Below are 20536 nucleotides of genomic sequence, written 5' to 3'. Positions count from 1 at the left end.
AGAGGAGAGTGGGATGGAAGCATGACCTCCATCTATTTTTCCAAGCAGGTTCAGAGAAGGGTCAACCAAAATGAATGACTTTTTCTCTTCTTCACACAGGTTTCCTCCCAGAGTGCCAAAACCTTTTCCATTCAACACCTCAGTCATGTACAGAAAGACTGTGTTTGTAGAGTTCACGGATCAACTTTTCAACATCGCCAAGCCCAGGCCACCATGGATGGGTAATGTAAACAAGATTGACTCTTTCTTGTGAAACTGGGCATCTTGTTTCCTTGCAAGGATTCCCCAGCCTTGGACTGCAGTTTTTTAAGAGGGCAGCTGCCAAAGAAAATATTTTCTTGTTCTTCCTTCCCTTATTACCACCTCTTGGGGAAATGCACTGACCGAATGGTCTCAGTCTTCTTGCCTGGCTCTCCTCCTATGTTTATACTCTAGACGTTCAAGTGCCTTTTATCTTGGACCTGGGTTCATTTTCTTTTTTCTCCCTGCTTTCAATTCCTAGTTGGTCTTATCCATGCTCATGGCTTTAAAAGATCATATATGCCAGTAACCCCTGAGTTTATATCTTCAGTTCAGACTGCTTGTTTGATACCTCCACTTAGATGTCAAATAAGCATGTGAAAATGAAAGTCACTCAGTCGTGTCTGACTCTTGGCGACCTCATGGACTCTACAGTCCATGGGATTCTCCAGGCCAGAATACTGGACTGGGTAGCCTTTCCCTTCTCCAGGGGAATCTTCCCAACCCAGGGATTGAACCCAGGTCTCCCACATTGCAGGTGGATTCTTTACCAGCTGAGCCACCAGGGAAGCCCAAATAAGCATGTAACAACGTGTTAAGGTTTCCTGTCTTAGAATTATTTCTGAGAATTATAGCTGACAGGTAGTCCCAAATTCTAAAGAAAGATAACAGCCCACCTATTCAAGATTTGTTCAGATAGTGCTCCAAATTGGTTCAGCAACCTTTAACCCATCGTGTACCTTCAATTTTTATAAAAGCAGGCTAGGAACTTATGAAAAACTTTAGATTTGAAGATTTCCTATGAAAGCATTTTTGGTATTTTGTATATATCCCCATGGAGAGGAAGGATCTCCCCTCCCCACCATGTCAAGCTGCAGCAAGGGAGGCTTCTGGAGAACCATTTAGAAAACTTGAGATAGAATTTTTGGCAGTTGGAAGATACTGACTTGTGCCTGATTTTTATCTGGAAAAATCTTTCAAAGCCAGAGTCTTGCGGAGTTTCCCCTGATGGCTTCAGAAGGAGAGTGGGATATGGCAGAAGCTAACTGCACCACACTGTTAGGTGTGAGACCAGGAAGATTATTGGACAAAACTTGCCTCAAGAAGACCCTGCCTGAGAGGACTTTTTTCCAGGGCTAGGTGATACCAGCAGAGAAGATCTGTGTGATTGCATTCTCAGAAGCACTGAGAGGAGAGATAAAGTGAAAACTGGATAGGGCATATCACAGGCCAGGGGGAAATGGAGTAGGATGTCACCATACTGAGAGGGAGAAAGTTCTCTCAGAACTCATGTAAGTTCTCTAAGAAAGAAAGATGTAAAATTTTGGCCTGTTCCACACGCAGGGGGTACCAACGCCACATTACCGCTGAACGACCAAGAAAGATCTTATAATTATGCCTTTTTTCCACTCCTGTCCTAAGCTCCAACCTTAGAAAGTCCAGAGGCAGTAAGGTGATTGGGGAAGAGGGAAGGTGAGAATGCAGTGAACCTGCCAACCAAACATTTTTTTTCCCCATTACCGATTTCTGAGTCTATTTCAGAACTGAACTGGAAGAGGGGGGAATCCCTGAATTGCAAGGGACATCAAAAGTGCTATGAGGCCAGACTGGACTTCTTAGTACCTAAGATAATACTATTAATATGTGAAGGTTACTTGGGGGAAAAATTGGGATTACTCAAAATGCAAGAAAGGGAAATTCTACATACAATTAAAAACTATGAAAAAGAAACCTGTTTCGTATTTTCATCCCACTAAATCCAGTCCATTCAGTAAAGCCATTTATAGGCCTCGTGCTGTGGTTCATGGGGTTGCAAAGAGTTGGACATGACTGAGAGACTGAACTGAACTGAACTATACCTTGTATAGACTTTCCTGGTGGCTCAGACAGTAAATCATCTGCTACAATGGGAATCCCTGGGTTCAATCCCTGGGTTGGGAAGATCTCCTGGAGAAGGAAATGGCAACCCACTCCAGTATTCTTGCCTGCAAGATCCCATGGATGGAGGAGCCTGGTAGGCTACAGTCCATGGGGTTGCAAAGAGTCGGACACGACTTCACTTTCACTTATACCTAGTATGACTGTCTGTAAGTCATCAATTTCTTCCAAATTTTCTGTGCCATGGCCTGATGACCACTCAGTTGCACAAATCAAAATCACAGGAGTCATGCCTGGTTCCCATGTGTTTCATGCTTCCCTCCCTCCCCATCTTCAACATGCAACTCATGAGCAAGGCTTGTTGACTTGCTGACCTAAAATAGACTACCAGATGTCTCTCCAGAAAAGATGGGTTTCTTGAGGATCAGCAGAGGATGGCAATTTGGTGTCTGCAACCATGGCAAGTTGCAAACAAGTCCCTGAATAACAAGGGGAGAAGAGCACAGTTTGCAGAGGGGGAAAGGAATTTGGAAGGGCTCGGGAAAACAGAGTCCACAGCTGCTCATTGATTGAGTCCTTGCCAAAAAAGATGAGGAATTTTTCCCCCTTGTGCTCTGCTAATGTTACAGGGCATGAGAGTTCCCCTTCTGGTCTCGAATTCTATTTATCTGATGTTTCTGTTTATGAATATTTTTATTAATATTATAAATATTCATTTTTGAATGTCTTCCTCCAAAACAAGTCTCCAATCCATTTCTTCTTCTAAATTCCTGTAACCTCCAAAGTCCTACATGTTATATTCCCTGCCTGCCTCTATAACCTTCTTTTCTGCTATCTTCTCTTTTTTTTTTATTGGAGGCTAATTACTTTACATTATTGTATTGGTTTTGCCATACATTGACATGAATCCACCCCGGGTGTACATGTGTTCCTCATCTTGAACCCCCCTCCCACCTCCCTCCCCATCCCATCCCTCTGGTTCATCCCAGTACACCAGCCCCAAGCATTGAACCTGGACTGGCGATGCTTTTCACATATGATATATACATGTTTCAATGCCATTCTCCCAAATCATCCCACCCTCACCTTCTCCCACAGAGTCCCAAAGACTGTTCTATACATCTGTGTCTCTTTTGCTGTCTTTTCTGATATCTTCTATCTCATTCACTTTGCTTCAGCCACAGGCTACTTTGCTATCTTTAAAGTATTCTCTGTTTCCTGCCTCATCATTTTCTAGTATGCCACCATCATTTACAGCATTTACAACAACCTAAAGTTTTCTTGTTTATTTATGTACTTAATGGCTTCTCTCATGGCTCAGTTGGTAAAGAATCCTCCTGCAATGCAGGAGACCCCGGTTCAATTCCTGGTTCGGGAAGATTCCATGGAGGAGGGCTAGGCTACCCATGTCAGTGTTCTTGGGCTTCCCTGGTGGCTCAGCTGGGAAAGAATCTGCCTGCAATGTGGGAGACCTGGGTTCAATCCCTGGATTGGGAATATCCCCTGGAGAAGGGAAAGGCTACCCACTCCAGTATTCTTTCCTGGAGAATTCCATGGATACAGTCCATGGGGTCACAAAGAGTCAGACATGACTGAGTGACTTTCACTTTTACTAATGTCTGTATAATTTGATCTCTATGGCCTATCTTCTTAATTGCTTCATGTCTAGTGCCTATGGCGGTTTATAGAATATAGTAGGAACCCAATTATTAGTTGAATGAATCAATGCTTTGAATGCATTGCCAGAAATCTGCTCTCAGAACAACCATAAGGCTGGGCTGGTTATAGAAGTTAATGTATTCATTTGGCTACTACTTTTTAATCAATAATCTGAAGGACTTACTTTTCTCCTGTGACTTTGACCATGATTTTTGTGATAACAGATTTTCTGGAGTGCTACATTCCAAGTGGGGCTTCCCTGATGGCTCAATGGTAAAGAATCAGCCTGCCAATGTAGCAGACGTGGTTTCTATCCCTGGTTCATGAAGATCCCCTGGAGAAGGAAATGGCAACCCACTCCAGTATTCTTGCCTGGGAAATCCCATGGACAGAGGAGCCTGGCGGACTATAGTCCATGGGGTCACAAAAGAGTCGGACACGTGACTTACCAGCTAAACAAGCTTCCAAATGACATTTGGGGGAACATGTCATTCTTACAGGTCTGCTGGGTCCAACTATCAAGGCTGAGGTTTATGACACCGTGGTCATTACACTTAAGAATATGGCTTCTCATCCTGTTAGTCTTCATGCTATCGGCGTATCCTACTGGAAATCTTCTGAAGGTGAGTCAAATGCCCTCCTATGGTTCAGTTATACTACAGACAGAAGAGTAGTGAGTATAAGGTCATACAGCTAATGAATGGTGGAGTCAGGATTCAAACCTAGGCCCATTGCATGAAGTCAAGAACATTGTTATTTCAGTCTTATCCCAAAGCTTGTCTCTGTCCCCTGTTCTCCCTTGGGGAACCAGACCACAGATCCTAAAATCCCACTTTATCTGCATTCTTATGCTGAGAAAACTTCCTAGGGAAGATCAAGGCCGTTGGTGTAGCAATGAAACTGAATTCTCCTCTCCTTCCTTAGATTCAGACTTTTCAGACATTTCCTTTCCCTCCCCTTTCCCAGTTGCTAAAATATGGATGTCACCATGTGATTAGGGCCAACTAGCTGTAGCATAAGCTGACCTCGTTACAACAAAGAAATAAAACCTGTCTGGCCACAGTCCCCACAGTGCAAGGAGTAATGAAAGGGAATGTCACAGTGGACCCTGATATTGCCCAGATGGACTATGACATATACAGATTAAGAAGATTCAAGCAAATCATCAGTACATTATTGGAGCACATGTCCTGTACTGTATGGTCTGACTATGCTTTGATGTTGACTAAGTTCTCATGCAAAAATGGAAGAGTACTGCCTTTCTCAGTTGCACTCCTGAGGTCAGGGCAGACGTGGACTGAGGGAAGGTGAAAGATAGGAGCGGGCAGGGATATAGAGGAAAAGGCATCCCAGGTTCTGCCCAGTGCCTAGCAGGCTATTTCTATGAGGCTTATCCACTTGAAAGCTTCCAGAACGAAGGGGCAATTTAAAGAGACCAGGATTCCCCCAATTCTGCACCTAGGAGCTCAGCATAGAGATGACTATTTTGTACCCTAAACCTTATGAGTTCTGGGAAAATAATCTATCTAGTCTCTCATACATACAGCAGTCCAGGAACAACACAGTGAGTCAGTGGCCTAATGCTCATGTGATTTATAGTCCTATCACAAGCCTGTGTGTTTATATGTTATCATCCACAAGTTCTTGGCCTCCTTAGATTAGCCTAGGGGCCCCAGCATGTAAGGTAAATCCATGATGATGGTAAGTATAACTTCGCATGCTTATTGACCTTTCTCATATCTTTAATAAACTATCTGATCAACTGTTTAAGTGTTTTTCCTGTTACAGTGACAATGATTTGTTTATCTTTTTCTGATTGATTTGTAGAGTTAGTTTATATATTCTGAACACACATCCTCTGACAGATAGAAATATTTACGTATCTTCTTCCAGTCTGTAGCTTGAATTTTCACTCTCTTGATAGTTTTTTTGGTAAAGTTCTTAAAGTTAATGAAGCATGAAAGTTCAAACAGTAATGAAACACACAAAAAAGGTATCACATGTTTTCCTTGTATGTTAGACTTTGGGTCCTGTTTAACACATTTGCCTAACCCCCAAGTCATGAAGGATTTCTTCCATGCTTTCCTCTAGAAGTTCTATTATTTTGCCTTTCACGCTGAAGTCTATAACCCATCATAAATGAATTTTTGTGTATGGTTTCCCGATAGCATTTTAAAACAGTTTTCTTGAGGTTTAAATTACGTACCATGAAATTCAGTCATTTAAAGTAGTTTGAGGACTTTGACTCAATTCAGACAGTTGTGGGGCCACCAGCACCATCCATGTCAAGAAGTTCTGGCCTTGCTGTTCAAGCCCCATTCATACCCCCAGCCCCAGGCAACCACTGAGCTGCTTTGTAAGCCTATCATGTTAATCTCCCAAACCAAAACTCTGGGAAATTGTATTTCAGTTCAGCAAACGGCCATCCCCTCCTCCAGAACAGGAGGAGTACATTTCCCTACCATATTGGTATTGGACATTACCATGTGACTTCTTCTGGCTGATAGAATCTAAAAGCATAAGAAGTATATCAGGACAGCTAGTTCCCATGGAATGTCTGTCAAAGGAGCCAGAAGGAGAGTTAAAAGCAGATCCAGGAAAATTTCAAGTTTGGTCTTGAGCTGAAAAGGAAAATCCAGTGCTAGAGAAATTCTTTTAATTTCTTTTCTGGACAAGTGGGGTTCTAACACCACCCTAGGCTGTAAGTAGGGCCACACAATGAGGGTATGAAAGACAGCATGGGGGCAGACAAGTTAACAGGTGCTGACCCAAAGCTGCTGAGCAGAGATCAGGCAAAGGAAAAAGCAACCAAAGGCACCAGAAAGTGCAGTGCAGTAGCCTCTGAAGCACAGCATTTGGCCTGTGGTTGGGTACTCACGCCCAGGGGTCACTGAGGTGGGGTGTCTGAGCAGATCAGGCTCTGGGGCCCTTGGCAACGCCTGGGGCAAGGCTGATACAGCTGCAGGGGGGTGAATAGAGGGCTTTCCAGAACATTCTCAAATGTTCCCAACAGTGTTGTTCGGAATATAACAGAAGATGGCAATTGCACAAAACGCATTCTGCTTATAGTATTTGCAGGTGGCTGGTATAGAAGCTCAAATAAGACTCTGAAGACAGAGGTTTCCCAAAGGAAACATACCTGAGGAGACATGGCAACTTTCAAGGCTATGCACAATGCTTTTGTCCAGGCACCACTTACTTTGCTTGGTCTGGACAAATCAGACCTTTGTCTTCACCGAAGGACAGACCTTGTTGTGAGCAACCTGAGTTGAATCCAAGATCTCAGGTTCCAGCTGTCAACATTCTCCTATTTTGCCAGCCATCACTCTTTCCCTCCCCACTCCAAGAATTCTTAATTCTCCTTGGGATCCACAGGTTCCTGGCCTCCTTGATTTCTATTCTACTCTCTTGGCTAAACTGCTACCCTGGTGAAATCTGTTCTCCATCTCTTCTACTAGCAACCAAGCAAATGGTTATAGTTGAAATAAACCTTGCACCTCGCCTTAAGCGGTGCCTTACCACTGCCCAGATGTCCTCCCAATCCACTCACTGTCCTCATCAAGACAGATGCAGTTTTCACATACTCTTGACCTCTCATTAACCCCTCATCCCTCTCCCAACTTTACTATTAGGTAAAAGGGGATTCTTTTCCTAATGAAATATTTCAAACAAACAAACAAAAAAAGGTACAAGAAATAATAGAGCCAACAAACACCTACCCATTAGCTCACTTTGAAAATGATAGTTGCTCAGTCGTGTCCAACTCTTTGCAACCCCATGGACTATACAGTCCATGGGATTCTCCAGGCCAGAATACTGGAGTGGGTAGCCTTTCCTTTCTCCAGGGGAATCTTCCCAACCCAAGGATCGAACCCAGGTCTCCCACTTTGCAGGCGGATCCTTTACCAGCTGAGCTACCAGGGAAGCCCGAGAATACTAGAGTGGGCAGCCTACCCCTTCTCCAGCAGATCTTCCCGACTCAGGAATCAAACCGGGATCTCCTTCATTGCAGGCGGATTCTTTACCCACTGAACTCTGAGGGAAGCCCTAGGTCACTTTGGCAAATCTTTTTGAAAACTTTTTCTTTTGTATGGCAGTATAACCGATTAACATTCAGAAAGCAAAGATCATGGCATCTGGTCCCATCACTTCATGGGAAATAGATTGGGAAACAGTGGAAACAGTGTCAGACTATTTTTTTGGGCTCCAAAATCACTGCAGATGCTGATTGCAGCCAGGAAATTAAAAGACGCTTACTCCTTGAAAGGAAAGTTATGACCAACCTAGATAGTATATTAAAAAGCAGAGACATTACTTTGTCAACAAAGGTCAGTATAGTCAAGGCTATGGTTTTTCCTGTGGTCGTGTATGGATGTGAGAGTTGGACTGTGAAGAAAGCTGATCGCCGAAGAATTGATGCTTTTGAACTGTGGTGCTGGAGAAGACTCTTGAGAGTCCCTTGGAATGCAAGGAGATCCAACCAGTCCATTCTAAAGGAGATCAATCCTGGGTGTTCATTGGAAGGACTGATGCTAAAGCTGAAACTGCAATACTTTGGCCACCTCATGCGATGAGTTGACTCACTGGAAAAGACTCTGATGCTGGGAGGGATTGGGGGCGGGAGTAGAAGGGGACAACAGAGAATGAGATGGCTGGATGGCATCACCGACTCTGTGGACATGAGTTTGAGTGAACTCCGGGAGTTGGTGATGGACAGGGAGCCCTGGCGTGCTGTGATTCATGTGATCACAAAGAGTCGGACAAGACTGAGCTACTGAACTGAACTGAACTGAAATGATAACTGATTTAACAAACAATGTTGCAATAGTTTCCGGTGGACAGGAAGGAACTCAGCCATACAGATACATATATCCATTCTCCTCCAAACTGCCCTCCCGTCCAGACTGCACTTTGACAAATCTTGACATTTTGCTGTCTTTGCCTACTTAATTTTAAGAAATTAAACAGAAGACACAGTTGAAGCCCCTTCTTTACCCCTCCATGATCCCCTATCTTCCTGTCCAAATGTTTTCACTATTCAGAATTTGCTACCAACCCACAATCACACAGAGACATGATTACACTCTCCATCCCGAAGTGCAACTCATGTTTTTCTAAATGTCCACCAGGGTCTGCTAAGCACCAATATTGCTTCTGGATGAAGCCAATTGTCCCTAATGCCCAGTGAAGGGATACCCATTTATCAGAGAGGCTGCTTTTGTAGTGAGTCAATGCAGGGGTCTCTTGTACTGCTCTGTTAGAGAGGTCCCTCTATTAGATGCAGAGCTATTGTGGGGTAAGATGGAGTATAAATGAAGAACACCCTGAATGCCTTGAAAGCTCTGGAGTCCTATAGACCATCATGAATTCAAGAAACCAAGGTGAGCTGTTAGAAAAATAGTTCAATAACAGTGTAAGTGTTATGGTCAGTGCCTTTGAATATTTTTTACTTCTGTCCAATGAAATGACCTAGAAGCAATAACACTTCTTTAAGAACGAACATATATAGTGCTCATTGTAGAATAAAGGTATCAGATAATTCAGAGGCCAATTTTAACATCACTAAGTGGGAGGTATTGGGGGCAGGAAGAGAAGGAGACGACAGAGAATGAGATGGCTGGATGGCATCACTGACTCGATGGAGATGAGTTTGAGTGAACTCTGGGAATTGGTGATGAACAGGGAGGTCTGGCATGCTGTGATTCATGGGGTCGCAAAGAGTCAGACATGACTGAGCGACTGAACTGAACTGAAGGATGGGAGAGCAAGAAAATACCTGTTTAAAAAAATCTCTGCATCTCACCCTTCCCTGACCCTCACCAGTGCTTACTAAAGAGTCTGAGACAAAGCACATACCCAATGTATGTCTACTGAATTGAACTGACTTGAATTAGGTAAAAAGATGGAAGCAGTATTATTGTTACAATCTCAAGTTCTCACAGAACCACTCAACCACTCACATTTGCCCTAGTGGTCAAGAACTCCTCTGAAACATATAAGGCGGCTTCTCTCCATTTATAGCTGCTGCTGGTTAGTATTCCAAATTGTTTCAGAAAATCTGTTTCTTGCATAGAGTCTACTGGTGACAATAAACTTGATGCCTCCTTGAGTGGGCAATGGGCGTAGAAATGACAACTTTATCCCTCCTTGATTTAGGTGCTGCATATAAGGATGAAACCAGCCAAAGGGAGAAGGAAGATGACAAAGTCATTCCTGGTAAAAGTCATACCTACGTCTGGCAGGTCCTGAAAGAAAATGGTCCAACAGCCTCTGACCCACCATGTCTCACCTACTCATATCTTTCTCATGTGGACCTGGTGAAAGACATGAACTCAGGTCTCATCGGAGCCCTGCTAATTTGTAGAGAAGGTAAGTATAAGAAAAAGTAGGAAGTACAAACATCTGTGTTGATTCATAAAAAATGGCGTTTGCACTCTTTCATCTGAAAGAGATTTCTTTTGCTTCGAATCATGGCCATAGAAAGGAGAATAGTCTCTGAAATGAGTAGAAACGCAAGGTAGGATCTATGCATCCCATGTAGCCACAATGCATTCTGCTGCTACTGCTAAGTCACTTCAGTCATGTTCGACTCTGTGCGACCCCATAGACGGCAGCCCACCAGGCTCCCCCGTCCCTGGGATTCTCCAGGCAAGAACACTGGAGTGGGTTGCCATTTCCTTCTCCAACAATGCATTCTAATGGCCAACAAAAGCCAAATTCTGGAATTGGGTATCTCTTCTCTTCCCTGGTGGCTCAGATAGTTAAGAGTCAGCCTGCAATGCTGGAGACCCGGATTTGATCCCTGGGTCGGGAAGATCCCCTGGAGAAGGAAATGGCAACCCACGCCAGTATTCTTGCTTGGAGAATTCCATGGACAGAGGAGCCTGGTGGGCTACAGTCTGTGGGGCTGCAAAGAGTCGGACACAACTGAGTGACTTCAATTTCACTTTCTCTTCTTCTCTTTTATGCTTCACATATCCTGTGGGCTGTCTCAGTAGTCCTGTATACAAATTTTGCGTTAGGTTCCTTCAAACCTCCATGAAGGTAAATAATACGTCTAAGTGTGTGACTAATGGTGTATAGACCATTTTGGGAGGTTAGTTTGTCATCTGTAACCCAAAAACATAAAAATCTGAGAAAAGCAAGAATTTATACGTAAGTTCTTATGTTAAAAATCATAGTCATTTAAATTAAATCTTTTATGAAAAAAATTTTATTGGGAATTCTCTAGCCATCTAGTGGACTCTGTGCTCTTACTGCCAAGGGTTGGGTTCAATCCCTGGATAGGGAAGTAAGATCATGCACAGTGTGGACAAAAAAAAAAAAGTTAAAAAAAACTTTATTGAAATGTTTGTGAAAAAACATTTAAAAATTTATTGAAATATAATTTTAAAAATTATTGAAATATAATTAACCAACAACACTATTATAGTTACAAGTGCACAGAGTGAGTGAAGTTGCTCAGTCATGTCCGACTCTTTGTGACCCCATGGAATGTAGCCTACCAGGGACTGTAGCCTCCCAGGCTCCTCTGTGCATGGAATTCTCCAGATGGGAATACTAGAGTGGGTTGCCATTCCTTCTCCAAGGGATCATCCCGACCCAGGGATTGAACACAGGTCTCCTGCATTGGCAGGCAGAATCGTTACCATCTGAGCCAACAGGGAGGCCCTTGGGGAAGATTACTCAGCAATTAAAAAGAATGAAACCTTGCCATGTGTGACTACATGGATGGACCAAAGGGCATTATCTTAAGTGAGATAAATCAGACAGAGAAAGACAAATACTGTATCATTTCATTTATTTTTTTTAACACAAAATTTTTTAATTAATTTATTTTAATTGAAGGCTAATTACTTTACATTATTGTATTGGTTTTGCCATATATTGACATGAATCCGCCCCAGGTGTACATGTGTTTCCCATCTTGAACCCCCCTCCCACCTCCTTCCCCATATCATCCCTCTGGGTCATTCCAGTGCACCAGCCCTGAGCATCCTGTATCATGCATTGAACCTGGACTGGCAATTCATTTCACATATAATAATATACATGTTTCAAAGCCATTCTCCCAAATCATCCCACGCTCGCCCTCTCCCACAGAGTCCAAAAGACTGTTCTGTATATCTGTATCTCTTTTGCTGTCTCATATACAGGGTTATCGTTACCATCTTTCTAAATTCCATATATATGCATTAGTATATGGTAGTGGTGTTTTTCATTCTGGCTTACTTCACTCTGTATAATAGCCTCCAGTTTCATCCACCTCATTAGAACTGTTTCAAGTATTATTTTTCATGGCTGAGTAATACTCCATCGTGTATATGTATCACAGCTTTCTTATCCATTCGTCTGCAGATGGACATCTAGGTTGCTTCCATGTCCTGGCTATTCTAAACAGTGCTGCAATGAACATTAGAGTACATGTGTCTCTTTAAATTCTGATTTCCTCGGTGTGTATGCCCAGCAGTGGGATTGCTGGGTCGTATGGCAGTTCTATTTCCAGTTTTCTAAGGAATCTCTACACTTTTCTCCATAATGGCTGTACTAGTTTGCATTCCCACCAACGGTGTAAGAGGGTTCCCTTCTCTCCACACCCTTTCCAGCATTTATTGCTTGTAGACTTCTGGATAGCAGCCATTCTGACTGGTGTGAAATGGTATCTCATTGTGGTTTGGATCTGCATTTCTCTGATAATGAGTGATGTTGAGCATCTTTTCATGTGTTTGCTAGCCATCTGTATGTCTTCTTTGGAGAAATGTCTGTTTAGTTCTTTGGCCCATTTTTTGATTGGGTCGTTTGTTTTTCTGAATTGAGCTGCAGGAGTTGCTTGTATATTTTGGAGATTAATTCTTTGTCTGTTGTTTCATTTGCTATTATTTTCTCCCATTCTGAAGACTGTCTTTTCAACTTGCTTATAGTTTCCTTTGCTGTGCAGAAGCTTTTAATTTTAATTAGGTCCCATTTGTTTATTTTTCCTTTCATTTCCAATATTCAGGGAGGTGGGTCATGGAGGATCCTGCTGTGATTTATGTCGGAGAGTGTTTTGCTATGTTCTCCGCTATGTATTATAGTTTCTGGTCTTATATTTAGATAGTTAATCCATTTTGAGTTTATTTTTGTGTATGGTGTTAGGGAGTGTTCTAGTTTCATTCTTTTACAAGTGGTTGACCAGTTTTACCAGCACCACTTGTTAAAGAGATTGTCTTTTCTCCATTGAATATTCTTGCCTCCTTTGTCAAATATAAGGTGTCCATAGGTGCGTGGATTTATCTCTGGGCTTCCTATTTTGTTCCATTGATCTATATTTCTGTCTTTGTGCCAGTAACATACTGTCTTGATGACTGTGGCTTTGGAGTAGAGCCTGAAATCTGGCATGTTCATTCCTCCAGTTCCATTCTTCTTTCTCAAGATTGCTTTGGATATTTGAGGGTTTTTGTATTTCCATACATATTGTGAAATTATTTGTTCTAGCTCTGTGAAAAATACTGTTGGTAGCTTGATAGGGATTGCATAGAATCTATAATTTACTTTGGGTAGTATACTCATTTTCACAATATTTATTCTTCTAATCCACGAACACAGTATATTTCTCCATCTATTAGTGTCCTCTTTGATTTCTTTCACCAGTGTTTTATAGTTTTCTATATATAGGTCTTTTGTTTCTTTAGGTAGATATATTCCAAACTATTTTATTCTTTTCATTGCCACGGTGAGTGGAATTGTTTTCTTAATTTCTGTTTCTATTTTCTCATTATAATTGTATAGGAATGGAAGGGATTTCTGTGTGTTGATTTTATGGCCTGCAACTTTACTATATTCATTGATTAGCTCTAGTAACTTTCTGATAGAGTCTTTAAGGTTTTCTGTGTAGAGGATCATACCATGTGCAAACAGTGAGAGTTTTACTTCTTCTTTTCCAATTTGGATTTCTTTATCTGCTCTGACTGCTGTGGCCAAAACTTCCAAAACTATGTTGAATAGTAGTGGTGAGAGTGGGCACCCTTGTCTTGTTCCTGACTTTAGGGGAAATGCTTTCAATTTTTCACCATTGAGGATAATCTTTGCTGTGGTTTTGTCATATATACCTTTTATTATTGAGGTATGTTCCTTCTATTCCCACCTTCTGGAGGGTTTTTATCATAAATGGATGTTGAATTTTGTGAAAGGCTTTCTCTGCATCTATTGAGATAATAATGTGGTATTTATTTTTCAGTTTGTTAATGTGGTGTATTACATTGATTGTATTGTGGATATTGAAGAATCCTTGCATTACTGGGTAAAGCCTACTTGGTCATGATGTATGATCTTCTTAATGTGTTGTTGGATTCTGATTGCTAGAATTTTGTTAAGGATTTTTGCATCAATGTTCATCAGTGATACTGGCCTTTAGCTTTTTTTTTTTTTTTTTTGTGGCATCTTTGTCAGGTTTTGGTATTAGAGTGATGGTGGCCTCGTAGAATGAGTTGGGAAGTTTACCTTCCTCTGCAATTCTCTGGAAGAGTTTGAGTAGAATAGGTGTTAGCTCTTCTCTAAATTTTTGGTAGAATTCAGCTGTGAAGCCATCTGGACTTGGGCTTTTGTTTGCTGGAAGATCTCTGATTACAGTTTCAATTTCCATGCTTGTTATGGGTCTGTTAAGATTTTCTATTTCTTCCTGGTTCAGTTTTGGAAAGTTGTACTTTTCTAAGAATTTTTCCATTTCTTCCAAGTTGTCCATTTTATTGTCATATAATTGCTGATAATAGTCTCTTATGATCCTTTGTATTTCTGTGTTGTCTGTTGTCATCTCTCCATTTTCCCTTCTAATTTTATTGATTTGGCTTTTCTCCCTTTGTTTCTTCATGAGTCTGGCCAGTGGTTTGTCAATTTTATTTACCCTCTCAAAGAACCAGCTTTTGGCTTTGTTGATTTCTGCTATGGTCTCTTTTGTTTCTTTTGCATTTATTTCTGCCCTAATTTTTAAGGTTTCTTTCCTTCTGCTAACCCTGGGGTTCTTCATTTCTTCCTTTTCTAGTTGCTTTGGGTGTAGAGTTAGGTTATTCAGTTGACTTTTTTCTTGTTTCTTGAGGTATGCCTATATTGCTATGAACCTTCCCCTGAGCACTGCTTCTACAGTGTTCCACAGGTTTTGGGTTGTTGTGTTTTCATTTTCATTCATTTCTATGCATATTTTGATTTCTTTTTTGATTTCTACTTTGATTTGTTGGTTATTTAGCAGCATGATGTTCAGCCTCCATATGTTGGAATTTTTAATGTTTTTTCTCCTTTTCAGTTCAGTTCAGTCGCTCAGTCATGTCCGACTCTCCGCGACCCCATGAATCACAGCACACCAGGCCTCCCTGTCCATCACCAACTCCCGGAGTTCACTCAAACTCATGTCCACAGAGTCGGTGATGCCATCCAGCCATCTCATTCTCTGTCGTCCCCTTCTCCTCCCGCCCCCAACCTTTCGAGATCTAATCTTACTGCATTGTGGTCAGAAAAGATGCTTGGAAGGATTTCAAGTGTTTTGAATTTACGAAAGCTAGATTTATGGCCCGGGATGTGATCTATCCTGGAGAAGGTTCCATATGCGCTTGAGAAAAAGGTGAAATTCATTGTTTTGGGGTGAAATGTCCTATAGATATCAATTAGGTCTAACTGGTCTATTGTATCATTTAAAATTTGTGTTTCCTTGTTAATTTTCTGTTTAGTTGATCTATCCATAGGTGTGAGTGGGGTATTAAAATCTCCCACTATTATTGTGTTATTGTTAATTTCCCCTTTCATATTTGTTAGCATTTGTCTTACATATTGCAGTGCTTCTATGTTGGGTGCATATATAATTGTTATATATTCTTCTTGGATTGACACTTTGATCATTATGTAGTATTCTTTGTTTCTTTTCACAGCCTTTTTTTAAAAGTCTATTTCATCTTATATGAGTATTGCTACCCCTGCTTTCTTTTGGTCTCTATTTGCATGGAGTATCTTTTTCCAGCCCTTCACTTTCGGTCTGTATGTGTCCCTCATTTCGAGGTGGGTCTCTTGTAGACAACATATATAGGGGTCTTGTTTTTGTATCCATTCAGCCAGTCTTTTGGTTGGGGCATTCAACCCATTTACATTTAAGGTAATTATTGATAAGTATGATCCTGTTACCATTTACTTCATTGTTTTGGGTTCGAGTTTATACACCTTTTCTGTGTTTCCTGTCTAGAGAAGGTCCTTTAACATTTGTTGGAGAGCTGGTTTGGTGATGCTGAATTCTCTCAGCTTTTGCTTGTCTGTAAAGCTTTTGATTTCTCCTTCATATTTGAATGAGATCCTTGCTGGGTACAGTAACCTGGGCTGTAGGTTATTTTCTTTCAACACTTTAAGTATGCCCTGCCATTCCCTCCTGGCCTCAAGAGTTTCTATTGAAAGATCAGCTGTTATCCTTACGGGAATCCCCTTGTGTGTTATTTTTTGTTTGTCCCTTGCTACTTTTAATATTTGTTCTTTGTGTTTGATCTTTGTTAATTTGATTAATATGTGTCTTTTGGTATTTTGCTTTGGGTTTATCCTGTTTGGGACTCTCTGGGTTTCTTGGAGTTGGGTGATTATTTCCCTCCCCATTTTAGGGAAGTTTTCAACTATTATCTCCTCAAGTATTTTCTCATGGTCTTTCTTTTTGGCTTCTTCTTCTGGGACCCCTATGATTCGAATGTTGGTGTGTTTAACATTGTCCCAGAGGTCTCTGAGGTTGTCCTCATTTCTTTTAATTCTTTTTTATTTTTTCCTCTCTATTTCATTTATTTCTACCATTCTATCTTCTGACTCACTTATCCTATCTTCTCCCTCCATTATTCTACAATTGTTTCTCTCCAGAGTATTTTTGATCTCATCTATTACATTATTTATTGTATATTGACTCTTTTTTATTTCTTCTAAATCCTTTTTAAACCTTTCTGGCATCTTCTCGATCCTTGTCTCCAGGTTATGTATCTATAACTCCAATTTGTTTTCAGGATTTTGGATCATTTTTACTATCATTCTTTGGAATTCTTTATCAAGTAGGTTCCCCATCTCTTCCTCTTTTGTTTGGGTTGGTGAGCATTTATCCTGTTCCTTTCCTTGTTGGATATTTCTCTGCCTCTTCATCTTGCTTATATTGCTGTGTTTGGGGTGGCCTTTCCGTCTTCTGACAGTTTGTGGAGTTCTCTTTATTGTGGAGTTTCCTCACTGTGGGTGGGGTTGGATGGGTGGCTTGTCAAGGTTCCCTGGTTAAGAACGCTAGTGTCGGTATTCTGGTGGGTGGAGCTGGATTTCTTCTCTCTGGAGTGCAATGAAGTGTCCAGTAATGAGTTATGAGATGTCGGAGGGTTTGGAGTGACTTTGAGCAGCCTGTATATTGAAGCTCAGGGCTATGTTCCTGTGTTGCTGGGGAATTTGCATGGCATGTCTTGGTCTGGAACTTGTTGACCCTTGGGTGGTGCTTGGTTTCAGTATAGGTATGGAGGCATTTGATGAGCTCCTATTGATTAATGTTCCCTAGAGTCAGGAGTTCTCTGGTGTTCTCAGGATTTGGACTTAAGCCTCTGCCTCTGGTTTTCAATCTTATTCTTGCAGTAGGCTCAAGACTTCTCCATCTGTCTCTTCCAAGGCGATTCCCTCTGTTTTAGCTTCTTCTGTTTGCTGGTCTCTTCAGTGTCTAATTTCCGCCCTGACTCAAAGGGGCAGTGGTGGACACCTTTTTAGGCTCACTTGTTCAGTTGTGCTTTGGGGATGGAGGAATGCTGCAAACAAATAACCCCGGTGTCTGTGGGGAGTTCTCGCAGTGACTCAACCACACTGGGTTTGCCCACACTCACCGCGTGTGTGCTTTCCCTGTCTATACTGCTCAGGCTCTAGGTTGCTCTGCTAGGAACTGTCTGAGGCAGGCCCTGGTTTGCATTCACTTCCCAGGTCAAAGCCACTCCAGTTCAGGTACTCGGGTACTCCACCAAGGCGCAGACTTGGTTGGGCCTGCGTTTTGTGCCCTTCCCCGGTCCAAGCAGCTCAGGTGATCAGGTATTTGGCGAGTGTGGAAGCTGCAACTTATCGCCTCCTCGGTCCCTGCTGCTCAGTTTGCTGGGTGTACAACCGGTGCACCTTCTGAGGCAGATGTCGACAGGCCAGAATCCCAAGAAGTCTTGGTTAGCAGCGAAGCCTGCTTGCAGTTTGGTAGATGATGCCTCTCTGGGGCTGCGATTGCCCCCTTCCAGCTCTGGCTGCCCTCCCCTTCCTGTCTTGGAGGGGGATGGTCCATCCACAGCCGGCTAGCTCTAGTCAGTCCTTTGTTCTGTGAGTGGGTCTGGTGGTATCTCAGGTTAGGGCTTTTCGCCTTTTAACAGGGTAACTATGCCACAATCTGCTTTGCTATCTCCAGTTAGTTCCCTCAGATTGCATTCAGGCCTGGTCCTTACTCTAAGCAGTGCAGTCTGCGCCTCCCTGCCCAGCCCCTGTTTGCTAGTCGCGGTTGCGGGTGTCTGCGCTGCTTCTCCGTTGGGAGTTACTGTTGGGTGTGTAATCTGTGGGTTTTAGTTATTTATTTATTTTTCCTCCCAGTTATGTTGCCCTCTGAGGTTCTAAGGCTCGCCATGGACTCGCCAGTGAGTGTTTCCTGGTGTTTAGAAACGTCTCTCTTTTTTAAGCGTCCCTTCCCAGGATGAATCTCCGTCCCTACCTCTTTTGTCTCTCTTTTTATCTTTTATATTATTTCCTACCTCCTTTCGAAGACAATGGGCTGCCTTTCTGGGTGCCTGATTTCCTCTGCCAGCATTCAGAAATTGTTTTGTGGAATTTACTCAGCCTTCAAATGTTCTTTTGATGAATTTTTTGGGGAGAAAGTGGTGTCCCCGTCCCATTCCTCCACCATCTTCCTCTCTCCTCATTTCATTTATATATGGAATCTAAAAAACAAAACAAATGAACAAAAATAATAACACAGAAACAAAGCTGTAGAAAAAGAGTACAAATAGGTGTTTTCCAGAGGGGAGTGAGGTCGAGGGATGAGTGAAATAGTTGAGGGAGATTGAAAGGTACAGACCTCCAGTTACAAAATAAATGAGTAAGATGTATGAAATGTACAGCATGGGGAATAGAGTCAATAACTGTAATAATCTGTATGGTGATAGATGACAATTAGACTTACGGTGATCATCTTGGAATGTAAAGAAATACAAAATCACTATGTTGTGCACTTGGATTGTATATGTAATGACATGTGTCCATTATAGTAGTATCATATGGTATCATATGTCACATAGTGTCATATATCATATAGTATCATATAGCATGATATATACGTCATAGTATCATATCACCACCCTAAAAATCCTGTGTTCTTCCCTGCCTATTCATCCTTCCCTCTTCTACCCTCTGGCAAGCGCTGTTCTTTAAATTGTCTCCATAGTTTTGGCTTTTCCAGAATGTCAGATAGTATGTAGGCTTTTCGTATTGGCTTCTTCCACTTAGTAGTGTATATTTAAGCTTCCTCCAAGTTTTTGATGGCTTGATACCCTATTTCTTTTTCAGTTCAGTTCAGTCTCTCAGTCATGTCCAACTCTTTGCGACCCCATGAATCACAGCACGCCAGGCCTCCCTGTCCATCACCAACTTCCGGAGTTCACTCAAACTCATGTCCATCAAGTCGGTGATACCATCCAACCATCTCATTCTCTGTCGTCCCCGTCTCCTCCCACCCCCAATCCCTCCCAGCATCAGACTCTTTTCCAGTGAGTCAACTCATCGCACGAGGTGGCCAGAGTATTGGAGTTTCAGCTTTAGCATCAGTCCTTGCAATGAACACCCAGTATTGATCTCCTTTAGAATGGACTGGTTGGATCTCCTTGCAGTCCAAGGGACTCTCAAGAGTCTTCTCCAGAACCACAGTTCAAAAGCATCAATTCTTCAGCAATTGGCTTTCTTCACAGTCCAACTCTCACATCCATACATGACCACGGGAAAAACCATAGCCTTGACTAGCTGGACCTTGGTTGGCAAAGTAATGTCTTTGCTTTTTAATATGCTGTCTAGGTTGGTCATAACTTTCCTTCCAAGGAGTAAACGTCTTTTAATTTCCTGGCTGCAATCAGCATCTGCAGTGATTTTGGAGCCCCCCAAAATAGTCTGACACTGTTTCCCCATCTATTTCCCATGAAGTGATGGGACCAGATGCCATGATCTTTGTCTGCTGAATGTTGAGCTTCAAGTCAAACTTTTCACTCTCCTCTTTCACTTTCATCAAGAGGCCTTTGAGTTCCTCTTCACTTTCTGCCATAAGAGTGGTGTCATCTGCATATCTGAGGTTATTGATATTTCTCCCAGCAATCTTGATTCTAGCTTGTGCTTCTTCCAGCCCAGCGTTCCTCATGATGTACTCTGCATATAAGTTAAATAAACAGGGTGACAATATACAACCTTGACGTACTCCTTTTCCTATTTGGAACCAGTCTGTTGTTCCATGTCCGGTTCTAACTGTTGCTTCCTGACCTGCATACAGGTTTCTCAAGAGGCAGGTCAGGTGGTCTGGGATTCCCATCTCTTTCAAAATTTTCCACAGTTTATTGTGATCCACACAGTCAAAGGCTTTGGCATAGTCAATGAAGCAGAAATAGATGTTTTTCTGGAACTCTCTTGCTTTCTCCATGACCCAGCGGATGTTGGCAATTATAATAGTTTGTTGTCTAGATGGACCACAGTTTATTTATCCATTCACCTACTGAAAGACATCAATTTCACTGCTTGATAATTC

The 20536-nt window shown here is 42.0% G+C and overlaps 1 protein-coding gene across 3 annotated transcripts in view; it reads left to right on the top strand.

The window, feature by feature from the left end:
- Nucleotides 1-20536, top strand: part of F8 (coagulation factor VIII) — a 159150-nt gene that overhangs the window by 11367 nt on the left and 127247 nt on the right. For all 3 annotated transcript variants that reach the window (XM_055393490.2, XM_055393489.2, XM_055393491.2), the window contains exons 2-4: nt 100-221; nt 4278-4400; nt 9934-10146. In XM_055393490.2, coding sequence (XP_055249465.1) covers nt 100-221; nt 4278-4400; nt 9934-10146 — 458 coding nt within the window. The remainder of the gene's footprint in view (nt 1-99; nt 222-4277; nt 4401-9933; nt 10147-20536) is intronic.

This window comes from Moschus berezovskii, chromosome X (assembly GCF_049115385.1).
Source record: "Moschus berezovskii isolate FMDL1 chromosome X, NW_MosBer_1.0, whole genome shotgun sequence".
In the NCBI taxonomy this organism is placed as follows: Eukaryota; Metazoa; Chordata; class Mammalia; order Artiodactyla; family Moschidae; genus Moschus; species Moschus berezovskii.
The sequence above is the reverse complement of the archived record's forward strand: the minus strand, read 5'-3'. Positions and strand labels throughout refer to the sequence as shown.